Consider the following 13,104-nt stretch of genomic DNA (forward strand, 5'->3'; position numbering starts at 1 on the left):
GGATGAATTTACGTCACACATGCACTGTGGAGCCCATTTTGCAACCAGACCCCTCTCCTAGCCTTTGGCATGATCTGTGTGCTAACGGCTACTGAGGTACCCTGCACAGACGTTTGAAATTACACAATGCAGTTCGGTAGGTGGTTTTAAACAGCATACAGAACATACATATTGGATAGGATACATTTTTAAATAATGACCCAATGAACAAAAGACCTAAATGGGTATTTTCTTCCTCCCACGTCCTCATTCATATTCACCCTATAAATACACTTAATTTCAGAAACAACACTGAATTATATTTTGTCCAACGTTTGCTAAAATTGACAAAATTCCACTACACTACTCGGTACTTGTACACTTTTATTCTTAACGTGAGTCACATTATCACTTCCATAACTGATGAGACAGCTCCAATGAGTCATCTATTTTCATGTTCTTGGTGTGTTCTCATTTGTTCTTCTCACTAAGTTCATGTGATGATGGTTTGGTAATAAAATATACTGTAAAGAATTGTAGTCCTGGAAATATATCAAAAGAATGATAAATGAATTCTTTGCTTATGTTAGGCTAAATCACAGGCCATATGAAATGTTCGTTTGCTTCCTAATGTTTTGGTATTAAAAATCTTGAGGTACCAGGGCAATTGTGTGTGCAATGCATCGTCATCAGATGTACTGATGTAACAGTGTTGTTTGCAGGTTTCCAATCTTTCACAGTTGGAAGGGCCATTCACAAATCATTGTGGTCAGTCAGATCCAGGCATAAGTCAGATATGCCACAGATAACCCAGCAGTCACATATCAATAAACAACAGCAAGAATCTAAGTGCATCCAGCTGGGCCCCACCAGAGGTCTCCACATCTGTGCAGCAATTGACTGCATACTTCAGTGTTAATAAGCAGCACACAGGGTGCTCCTGTGTGGTGCAGAACTCTAGGCGTTGGTCCTGTCAGGAAAGAGTTTTAGAGGAGCCTAACTGGCACTTGCATTCTGGTTGAGTAGGATGGCCCACCTCTCCTTCTCTAAACCCATCATACAAGCACAGGAATCTGTTCGCTGACATGGCAGGTCTGGCAGTGTACTGAGCTGTCCGGTGACACTGTGTTAGCAGTAAAAAGGGGCAGTGTCAGGCTTCTCATATCTGAGAAGAAGCATGTTGTTGTCTTCACCTTGCCAGGTTTGTAGGATTGTGTGTGTTATTGTGGAGTCCCTTTAAACTCTCACAACTGTTAAAATCTATTTTTACTCACAGAACACAAGCTATTCTTTAAGTAGCGCAGAACAGTACAGGACAAATACTTTAATAAAATGGAAGCTGGTGAATGTGAATGTATTGCAATTTGCTGCCATCTTGTGGATCAATTGACCTCACCATTATTTGTAGGGTCAGTGCAGAATGTACACTTCACTAAGGTACTTCATTTTAACAAAGTCAACAATAATACATGTTGGAATATGAAAATAGAGTCCGTATCTGACCACAGATCTAATGCACATGTACACAACAAGTCATGGTTGGCTGTAAAGCTAGAGTGGAAATGTATAGAGTCCTGGTCTTAAAATATAAGTGTATTATATATGTGTTACATTTATTTATTTTTACTTTATATTCTGCTTTTCCTATTTATCCAACACAATGGCACAAGAGAAGAGAAATAAGGCAGAGCCAATAAACCCATGTGTTCACTGTAAAAACTGTTTGGCGTAACTGAGACCTAATTTACATCTATTCATTTCATGTGTCTTGAGCATCATTTTATCTACAGAGAGATAATACACATATAAATGTAGGTGCAAATGCACCCAAGATCTCTTTATTAAAATACATTTATATCTGATTTCTCAGACCATTGGAGGAGGTGGTCAGAGATGCATTTTAACCAGATGTTACAGAAATGTACATGCATCCGTTATCCCAAGCCATATTCACAACCAAAACCTTCACAATAAAACCAGAATCTTTCCCCTTTATAGTTCGTCATAATGCAAACATTCTGTGACTGGGAAGAAGCTAACCAACAATGTAGGAAATCTGTGATCATGTCATAAGGCCCTTTCCATATTTTGCACCATATCTAAGCAGAGATGCGTCTGCCTACCAAGTGTAAATTAATGTGGTTAAAACTGTATCAAGATGCAATCCACACACTAGACACAGGAAACCACCAGGTGTAACCGAGGTCTGAGAGTCTGGCACTGTTTGACCACTTGTTCCTTACAGTCTCTTCTTCAGCTTGCCTTTCTTGAAGCCTCCTCGACCAAAGCCGGATTTCATGACCTCTCGGAAGCGCTGTTTGTTTCTGCCACGGAATTTCTTCAAGCCTCCACTCTGGACAAACTGTTGCTTGGTGCGCTGTTTTCGCTGTTTGAGAATCTGGTCACGGTTCTTCAATTCTGATCTAACTTGTGAGCCACCCCTGTGCTGAGGCTGAGCACCGCCACCCCTCCTGCCCCTCCGACCTGTGAAACACAGACATTATATAGTTACACATAATCATTATGGCTGGCATGATGTATTATATTAATCCATAATAATCTACAGCTTATTACGTCATTCAAGAAATCTGTTAATTTTCTGTAAAACATTTGTTTACTAAGAGGCCAATTCTAAATTTACAAGCCCAGGGACCTCTGTGAGTCTTCTGTGAATCTGGAGAAAATGAATAAGCTTGTGGTTCTGACAAGCCCATAACTGAGGTGTAAAATAGGCTGCTTGTTTTCAAAAGTTCTGTGGTGGTATTATGCTTAAAAATATATGTATTACAAGATTACTGCATCACTTCTTATCTAAGTCGTTATATTCAAAACGTTATATTTAAAATTAAAAGTTTCAATTAAATTGACAAAATATTGAAATAAAAATATCATCCCTGTGGCCTCACTATAGAGTTATGCCTGCAAATCCTGTAACTAAATCGTAACTATTTGCTTTACCTAGCTTTAGTCAGTAAATGCTGGTTAAAAAATGACACAGTTCCATACCTCCAAATTTCTGACCCCTAGCTCCCCTGCTCTCTCCATCTGAATCAGACACTTCATCATCCACCTTGTACTTCTTCTTCCATTCCTCATAGCTGGAGCAAAGTGAAGGAATGATTCCTTAGAATGCTAGAGACACTCTGGAAAGCAAGTGTTTAATCACAGTCGCCTTAATATGTAATGTTAATAACTACACAATGCATAAAAGGATACAAGTTCTTTTTCTTTTTCTTGGCATTGACCACTTGTCCACTCTCTGTTCTTATTTTGTTTTTCTTATCTTCTTTTCCTGTGTCACGTACAAAGCGTTTCTTCTTCCGATCCCTGAAGAGTCAGATGAAACAGAGTATTTTTTTTCTTTGTAGATTTCAGTTTGTCAGGTTTGTGTCTAAAGTAGAGTCATAAACTCAAACACTAAAAACATTAATGCCTTAAAATTTAAAATATTAAAACTGAAATGCCCATTGCTAGTTTGAAGCCGTCTGTCCCCTCACCATTTCATCATGCTTTTGTGCTGGTCCAGTGTGTTGTTCTCATCGCCCATCAAGTCCAGCATAGCCGAGGAAGCCTGCTGCTCAAACACGTTGCCTTCTCCCGCAAGACTGAGCCTGCGAAAAATATCACAGTAAAATTCATCACATTACTCCATTTACCATACTTATTACATCTTGCAAGGCTACTGAACAGTTACATTACTGTTTAAACAAGATACTAATGATGAATCGTCAAGGTTATGGTCATACCCTCTTTCTGAATTGAAATCTTTGGGCCTGTAGGGGATGTAAAATTCCTCATCTCGACCCGACTGCCTCTTCTTTTTGCTGTTTGGCCTGTCCACCTCCATTTCTTCATCCTTTTTCCGTCTCTTTCCTCCAACCACTTCTGAGAACACGCCCTAGTAATAGTCATTCAAAACAATATATTCAAATACAATATGAAATACACCAAAAACTCTTAGTTAGCTCCATAATTATCCAGACAGATCTTATAAGTTGTGTTATTTTCAGGTATTTATATATAGCTTGTATATTCTCCAAAGAAAAGTACTGCCACTGGAACTGGGTGCTAAGGAGCAGCTGTTTATGGGCCCAAATTTACTATGCCCAATGACAAGAATCAGTAAGAGTGGTCTAAAGCCCCTCTGGGGAGTGATTGGACTGCTAGTTAGAGTGGTGTGCAATCACAATCTAATTCAAATAACCTTTAAAAAATTCTGTGTGCTATCCCCAAATAAGTTAGCTGATATGGACTGCAGCAAGGAAACACAAAAAGTTGTATATATATATATACACACACACACACACTTTTATATGTATATATATATATATATATATATATATATATATATATAAAAGTACAGTGTATAAACATTGCATGAATGGAGAATTATAATTTTATAATGATTGTACAGTGCTTTATAATGTCTTGATCTGAGTGCATTAAGAGCTGTATTAATAAAGTATACTAATACACAGCTAGAACAGCTCGCTGTTCAATTCAGTCCAGCATCAAGATCTGAACTTATTAGTGCTTTAAAGATTTGATGCAATCAAATCCTGCCAGGGACTGTAAAGCCTTCCCAATAGAGCAGAGGCATAACCTCTCTTTCATTAAACAGGCAAACGTTATTGTTGCAGTCATTACTTCTTCACATTCTTGCAGATGAAAATGTAATAATTTGGCAAAAACCTGCTGGCGCTTCTATCATTCCTAACAATACGTTATTCATTCATTCATTCATTCATTATCTGTAACCGCTTATCCAGTTCAGGGTCGCGGTGGGTCCAGAGCCTACCTGGAATCATTGGGCGCAAGGTGGGATCACACCCTGGAGGGGGCGCCAGTCTTTCACACGGCAACACAGACACACACACATTCATTCACACCTACAGACACTTTTGAGTCACCAATCCACCTACCAACGTGTGTTTTTGGACAGTGGTAAGAAACCGGAGCACCCGGAGGAAACCCACACGGACACGGGGAGAACACACCAACTCCTCACAGACAGTCACCCGGAGCGGGAATCGAACCCACAACCTCCAGGTCCCTGGAACTGTGTGACTGTGACACTACCTGCTGCACCACCGTGCTGCCCCACAATACGTTATATCAAATATATTTTATTTAAATATTATACTACTGAATTTACCATTTACTCAAGGATTGGAAAGTAATAAAGACAAGCACAACCTAGCAATTTGACCTCTGACATGGTTTTTAGTTGAATTATAAGAGGAGAAGACATATTCTCACAAGTAGCCTTAGTAAGCAAATGCTCTAGATTCACCTGAAGATCCTCCTCTTCCTCCTCTTCGTCACTGTGTTGGGATCTGGCTAAGTTAATGGGCCGAGGAGTCGGCTTATTCAGCTGACTTTCTGCCAGCAGCTCTTCCCTGGTCCTCTGAAACTTGTTCACCAACTGGCTGTCCCGAGACCGCTTCGCCCGCATCACCTCACTCGCACTGGTTTTGTTGTTAGAGTTGATCTCAAATATAGTCTAAAATAATCAAGCAACATATACAAATAATTCATATAAACATGTAAACTGAAAGGGTAGAGAAGTACATGTGACTATATAGACTTACCGCTTTGGATTTGTAAGCCTTGATGCAGTCAACCATCTGCAATCGATCCAGCTCCATCTTTTCAAGTCCCGACCCTGAAAATATCCCAGAAAGCTAGGTTTTAAGGAGGAAGTTGTCATCATAAACAGTCTTAATTAATACTGAGTTACAAACACCATACAAACCTAGCAATGGGTGAACAGCTATAGACGACAGATCTGAGGTCTTCACTCGTTTGATGGATTCTGGAGAGGGGCTGGGCCGAGACTTCAGGTACTGTTTGTAAGCATTCTCTGAGATTCGTTTGAGGTTCTGGAGGTCTAATGAGTTCTCATGAGCAGTAAGGAGATGTGCTTCTTCATCATCCAAGATGCTCTGAGGAACTCGACCCAAGACACCATCAGCATCTGGACAAAAATAAAATTGAGCATATGTGTGAGTGAGCGAGAGAGAGAGAAATACTCTGAGCAAGTTTGTTAATTGCCACTTCATGCCATTTAATTATGAGCTTGAGCAATGTGAAAGAAATACCCTGTGGGTGATCAATGGTTGCAAGTTCCATAGGTCGCCCAAGGAAAAGGTGAAGGTCATAAACATAAGGCACTTCATCTGGGCAAACCAAGCTGAAGGCTGTACCACTCCTGCCAGCACGGGCTACACGACCTACACCACAAAACAAAAATTACATCAGAACACTGCAAGATAGACATTCTATCAATACGTTTTTGGGCTGTTATTTTCATGTTTTTTCTTGTAACATGACTGAAAATGTAAGTGGCGCTGGCTAAAAGCATCTGCGAAAACCATAAATATATGGTTAATATAAAACGCATCCAGAAACTTGAAGCAAGTAATTCAGTGAACATACCGACTCTATGCAGGAAAAGCTTGGCCTTGGAAGGGAAGTTGTAATTGATGACATTGTCCAAGAGTGGAATATCAATACCACGAGCTGCCACATCAGTCACCAGAAGAACCATCGCTTTACGATGGACAAAACGCCCAATATTGATCTTTCTGGCTGTCTGGTCTAAAGCGCTGTAGATGTAGGCACACTCAATTCCTTCTGCAGTCAGCAACTGTTTCAGAGGCAAAGCAGGTTGAGTGTCATTAAACATAACTGTTTAAGAATTTTCAGCATCAGGTGTACAAATAAGTACAAAGCATTTTAATGTAACATACAGTAATTCAAACATCTTTTCTGTCATTATATGGTAACTGTGTAGTAAAACAAAAATGAATATGCTACGTTCTCAGTGGTTAAAACTGAAATCACCATCTTTAAATCATCTAAAACAAAAAGCTCATACAGAACAAATCGGTACACATGCTTTTGCACTGGCTATTCCGTGATGGATCTCATCTCAAAAGCAGTGATGAATAAATTCTTCTCGCTTGAAAATTTCATTTTTTTAATATTTGACAAAAAAAATGACAATTGCCAGTTTTAATGCAATGCAACAGTTACCTACTGTATACTTACCTTATTGTACTGTACACCTAATATAACTGCAGCAAACAAAGGACAGTCACGGCTACTCACTAAGGTTTCCCAAATTAGCTCAACACTTCCTCCAGCACATGTGTATTGAATATTTATAATTTTTTAAGCTGCCATTAATGAAAAACATTTGGACAATTTAACATAAATGAAGGAGAAGACTAAATGCCTTTAATGATACCTAACAGAGGCTTGGTTGCTAGGACCATGCTATGAAGTGTAACATATTCATCACTCGATATCTGTTCCACTCAGGAACCACAGACTGATTTATATGTCATGGAAATAATTTAAAAACAAAACCACATCAATATTTACCTGGTTCAAGTACTCCACATGATGTTTAGTGGCTACAAATACAACTGTTTGCTCTTGGGGTTTCACTATATTGCGGAGAAGATGCAGGAGCAGTGCTGGTTTATCATCCAGACGCAAGTGAAAAAATGCCAGCTGAAAGGGAGAGAATAATACTGGGTTATGTGATAAACCTGTAAATTAGCAGGTACCTTATATAGAGTTGGATCTGATCTTTTACTTTACCTTTAACTGATCACTGAGCTTAGTGTCCACATCTAGACGAATCAAGACTGGATCAGTCAGTCCTGTGGGAGAAAAAAACATTATATTAAGCTGTAAGGGACTGTAAAGGACTGGGTATGTTCCTGTCTTACGCCCAGTGATTCCAGGTAGGCTCTGGACCCACCACGACCTTGAATTGGATAAGTGGTTACAGACAATGTATAAATGAAAGTAAGGGACTGATCAAACTGAGAATCATGACCTCTGCATACTGCTGCATCCATGAAAACACTACCCCCTCCTGCTTGTATTGTATTTTCATTGTTATACTCTACACTCTTAAAAACAAAGGTGCTAAAAAAGGTTCTTTAAAAAATAGAATCATTTTGCTAATATATTTAAATGGCTAAAGGGCCTTAAGACGTGTGATGAATGTTTAAACCTTTAAAAATGTTTCTTACACATGAATTTCTTAAACAAAAATGGTTATTCATGGAATCCAAAGTGCTTCTATGGCATTGATCAAAGAACCTATTGTGTAGTGTATGTTTTTACTTCCTTGTAATTTAACCACATGTAATTATACACCAGTTGCAGTAGCCTCTAATCTGAATTCCTATACTTTAAATTATTTCAATATTTCAATACTACTTGCAATGGTAGGGTCCATCAGTTTCAACATTTGTCAACACAAAAGCTATTCACTTTTTATAATGTACATTTAATAACAAAAATACATATATTTTAACCTAATTAATTGGATAAAGTGTTAAAACAATTGACATTACCAGCTCTAGCAAACTCCACAAGCAGTTTGGGAAGCGTGGCAGAGAACAGCAGGGTCTGTCGGGTTTCAGGAAGCCTTCTAATGATCTCCTGCAGCTGCTCAGCAAAGCCCATCTCAAACAGCCTAGTGAGGAACAACACAGCAAAAAACTGTTTTACAAATCCAATTTCAAACTCACAGGTCAACACAAAATGCATTCTAGAATAATAACCGAGGTCACACTTTGCCACTCATCAGCAACATTTACGGCTGTGATTGTTTAATCTAAATACAGACGTACACAAAAAAAGAGTAGTTTCATATTCATAAGATCTATCAAAGAACAACTATATAACTATGATCTAGGATGAAGTTTAATCTCTGCTGAAAAAAACTATAGTGCTACTGTAGGTTGAGGACAAGAAAACACTACTTTTATTGAGCTTACCTATCTGCCTCATCAAACACCACATACTCCACACTCTGCAGCTTCAGGTTCATTTCCATCGCAACGTGCATTAGACGACCAGGGGTACCAATGATACTAGAAAGAGAAAAGAAGAGAAAGCAGGAGAGAATTCAGGCAACCGTATCTAGTTCCATCTGAATCACGTGTCTAAGGTTGTAACTGATATACGTATATATATTTTTTACTTTGTGTATTGCAGCTTTACAGACAATTCATTAGCAAGCATTTAAACTAAAGCTCTGAAAACTACTGGAGGAGGTGGTTTTGTCCAAAATGTTACTGGCATTCATTTAAGTAAGCATTTGATCATCTACTTACATGTCTGGATTCTCGTGTAGAGCAGCAAACTGATCATCCATGCTGGAAGAAAAGAGCCCATGTCAGTGCCAATTGTAATACATATTTTTGACATAACAACATAAAAACAGACCCAAAAAAGTACCTGTCTCCACCAAGGATCAGAGCAGTTTTCAGCCCAGTGAACTTGCCCAACTAGAGGGAAAACACACAGCCAAATTCTAAATATGATATTGCTGACAAACAAATAAACCAATATAAACAAATCCAAAAAAGTTTGAGCAGTTGTGCTGTGTTTTAATAAAACTAATCACATCCACAATACACTCAGTGTTTGTCCTAGAAGAAAGTCTTTTTGGAGATATAAGGTTTTGATCCAATAGCAACAACATACTGTCACACTGTGGATCATTACTACTGACCTCTTTGGTGAACTTCATGGTCTGTAGTGCCAGTTCTCTGGTGGGTGTAAGTATCAGAGCTCTCGCACCAGTTTGTGCCTGAGGGGCCTTCAGCCTCTCAAACATGGGCACCAAGAATGCAGCTGTCTTTCCACTGCCTGTTCTTGCCATAGCAACCACATCTTTACCATCCAGAATTACAGGAATAGTCTAAGACAGGAAACACCAACATTATTAAAGGGTCACAATGTAGTCAGCATCCAAAAATAATGGGCTGAACAGGAACAGTGGACCTACTTTTCTTTGGATTGGTGTGGGAATTTTGTAGCCCTTCTTCATTACACCTTTATATACTGGGTAGCTGAGACCTAGAAAGAGGACAGATTGCATTTCTCAGCACGCAAGTTGGAACCAAATCCCAAATGCTTAAAAATATGTCTTACCCATAGACTGAAAGCCGCCAGACTTTTTCTTTTTCTTGTTCTGAGCTCTAACCATCTCTCTGGTGTCTGGCTCCACATCTGACTGGTAACCGGAAGAGGTGGGAAAGCGGGGTAGTTTTGAGCTGACCTGTGAAGTACCACAAGAAATATTAATATAAGCAGGTGTAAGAAATAGGGGTGTGTGTATACACACATACACATTACATATATAAATAAACTTGAGGAAATGTAATCTCTCATTCACTGACACGGTAGTGTTAGTCTAACAACAATAAATGGTTGATAAAATACATTATACTTTATTCAGAATATTTAACATCAGACAAGCCATTTGAGCAGTTACCTGACATGTTTGCAACATACATCGCATATTCGTACACTAATAAAAAATACAAAAATATTAAAACTAACTGAGGCAGAGAGTCCTAAGCCCCTTCCTTTCCCCATCGCTCCTGACAGTGGCATGGGCTTTGTTTTTCACCTGATGTGAGAGACCCGGGCAGCAGGCATTCCCCCCAGCTTATTAACACCATCCAGTAGCGCTGCATTATTGGCATTTGAAAATAGCTCCACATTTGAGTGTGTTATACATATAGATACCGTCAGGATTTTGCTTTACATTTTTTTGATATAGTAAAACACATAGTGATATATGACACAAAAATGCTAATTAACTTCTGTCTCAGTTGGATAAGGGTTGAAGACAGCACTAAGCTTACCCCAAACATTTTAACTCTCCAACATCATCCTGTGGCCACTGATGAAGGACTGGAATATGTGTGTAATACATGTGTAATGGAGAATACAGTGAGTGAGCACACTGTAAAAATCTCCAATTTCACTGCTGCGTCTGATCCACTCAGCTGGATATTTTTGGTTGGTGTACTATTCTCAGTCCAGCAGTGACACTAAAGGCTTTAAAAACTCTAGCAGTCCTGCTGTGTCTGATCCCTTCATACAAGCACAACACACACTCAGATATCATAACCATGTCAGCGTCACTGCAGCACTGAGAACAATCCACCACTCACATAATATCTAGTTTTACAATTACAGAATGAAGTTCCTCTGCATATTTTCTAATCCTCGTTCACCCTGCTCTTCGATGGTAAGAACCCCCACAGGTCTATCACAGAGGAGGTATGATTTGGGTGGTAGATCTAACTCTTTAACTTGCCATGGACTGAGAAAAGCCATGGTCTGCTTAGTAATTTAACTCCCTAACAGCCTGCCACCTAAAAGGAAGCATATCATTTCCTCATATAAAAGCCACAGCCAAAAGCAAAGTGAGCATAATAATGTAAGTTAGTGCGTACTGAGGTCCTCACCACACAGTCATCTTTAATTTCTGCTGCCAACTCGAAGTCTCCGCCATCAGAGTCCACATCAGGCTCTCTGCGTCCCGAGTTCTTCTTCTTTTTTGTAAGTTTCTTTTTTCGCTGTGCCATTTTTTTCCACGCAAACAAACAAACGTCTTCGTTTCCTTATTCCTCAGGCGCCCTCGAGGGATAGAGGGTAAATATATAAACTGTATTTAATAATTTAAACACTAATCAACACAATACCAAAACACAGCAGAGCAACATCTTGGAGCACGTGTGCTACGGGCTCGATCTCCGCCGGCGCATGATGTGACGTCACCGCGTTAAAGCGCACTGCGAATAATGTCCACACGGTGGCAGCACTCACCAGCATTTCCACAGCTTCGCTCCCTTTTACTGCAGTAACGTCTCCTATCCTGCTGGGCAGGCAACATCTCTCCTGGAACAACAGGGTTTGATGGTATTCAGCCATAAGAACATTAAAATGGTCAAGTACTGATTATTAGTTCCTGGTCACAAACACCAACACAACACCTGACAAAGGCATAGGGAAAACACATTACTCCAGAGAACACAGTTCCACTTTTCCATAGAGCAGCTGAGGTGCATGGCTGACACTAATCATCCAATATTAGTACCAGGCCTCACTAATGGTCTCGTGGCTAAATGCTATGAAATTCTCAATGACATTTTCCAATATCTAGTGTCCACAAAACTTTGGCAATAGTCTGCCTTTCTGTTTGTGTGTGTGTGTGTGTGTGTGTGTGTGTCAGTGTTTGTGTGTCTGTCTATCTGCCCGTCTGTCTCTCTACCTATCTGTCAAACTGTCTACTTGTTTGTGTGTCTATCCCTAAACCTCAGACTACCCCTGTTTAGATTTATTCCATTCTTTTGACCACAAACAACAGAAGAAATTTACGTAACGTAACTGTTGGATAATGGTAAATTCCACTCTGAAGTCCTCTGTAAGTGGGATAGCAGATGTTTTTGTCCTCTTTGGCGTCATCATATTCTCCACAGCCTCATCGTATTCTCCATATTCTCTCATTACATCCAACCGTCTATCATCTAATTCACCTGATCTGAATTTCTGAAACGAAAAGCAACACAGCTCAATCTCAGAGATTCAAAACACGATAACACTTTACAATACGGGTGCACAAATAAGCATATATTAATACATCATGAATTATCTCTTCATAGTATATTAATACATACATTAATGCTTAATATATCAGGAACTAACAAAGGATATACATTAATGACCACATTACTCATACATAAATCGCCATTAGCAAGGGTAAACATTAAGTATCAACATCTTGTTGATTTAATCTCTTAATTAACACTATGACTTGCCTTATTAATTAACACCCTTTACATATTGGATCTATTTGGATACTGTGTGTTACATATCTTTGTGCATTGATGTAGGCAAAATTATAGGCAGGGACATAAGCAGTGATTAAGTGATTATTATGAGTTTATTACGAGTTTTGTAATTACTTATATAAAGTCACTTGACTTTAGGGTTGTTATTGGCCACAATAATTAATTAAATAATTAAATTAACCCACAAAGGTGTTAATTAATAAGGCAAGTCATAGTGTTAATTAAGAGATTGAATTAACAAGATGTGTTAACTTAATGTTTACCCTTGCTAATGGCGATTTATGTATGAGTAATGTGGTCATTAATGTATATCCTTTGTTCGTTCCTGATATATTAAGCGTTAATGTATGTATTAATATACTATGAGGAGATCATTCATGACATATTAATATATGCTTATTTGTGCACCCGTATTGTAAAGTGTCACCCAAAACACAAATATTGT

The 13,104-nt window shown here is 38.9% G+C and overlaps 1 protein-coding gene across 3 annotated transcripts; it reads right to left on the reverse strand.

Moving 5' to 3' along the window:
• Nucleotides 1–1,807: 1,807 nt before the first annotated feature.
• On the reverse strand, nt 1,808–12,261 carry ddx54 (DEAD (Asp-Glu-Ala-Asp) box polypeptide 54). 3 transcript variants are annotated; one of them, XM_066659687.1, is made up of 22 exons: nt 12,197–12,261; nt 11,635–11,706; nt 11,262–11,445; nt 9,946–10,072; nt 9,800–9,870; nt 9,524–9,712; nt 9,247–9,296; nt 9,123–9,164; nt 8,784–8,879; nt 8,358–8,479; nt 7,591–7,652; nt 7,369–7,500; nt 6,418–6,628; nt 6,081–6,212; nt 5,735–5,956; nt 5,571–5,644; nt 5,273–5,482; nt 3,726–3,877; nt 3,477–3,590; nt 3,196–3,306; nt 2,986–3,077; nt 1,808–2,463 (listed from the first exon to the last, which is right to left on the reverse strand). In XM_066659687.1, exons 3-22 carry the CDS (start codon nt 11,391–11,393, stop codon nt 2,219–2,221), a joined length of 2,586 nt encoding a protein of 861 aa, XP_066515784.1. In that variant the 5' UTR covers nt 11,394–11,445; nt 11,635–11,706; nt 12,197–12,261; the 3' UTR covers nt 1,808–2,218. The 3 variants fall into 3 exon arrangements, with proteins under 3 accessions (XP_066515784.1, XP_066515785.1, XP_066515783.1); XM_066659688.1 differs by lacking the exons at nt 11,635–11,706; nt 12,197–12,261 and having other exon boundaries at nt 11,274–11,554; XM_066659686.1 differs by lacking the exons at nt 11,635–11,706; nt 12,197–12,261 and having other exon boundaries at nt 11,262–11,554.
• Nucleotides 12,262–13,104: the final 843 nt, after the last annotated feature.

The sequence above is a fragment of the Hoplias malabaricus genome, chromosome 2, assembly GCF_029633855.1.
Source record: "Hoplias malabaricus isolate fHopMal1 chromosome 2, fHopMal1.hap1, whole genome shotgun sequence".
NCBI classification, from domain to species: domain Eukaryota; kingdom Metazoa; phylum Chordata; class Actinopteri; order Characiformes; family Erythrinidae; genus Hoplias; species Hoplias malabaricus.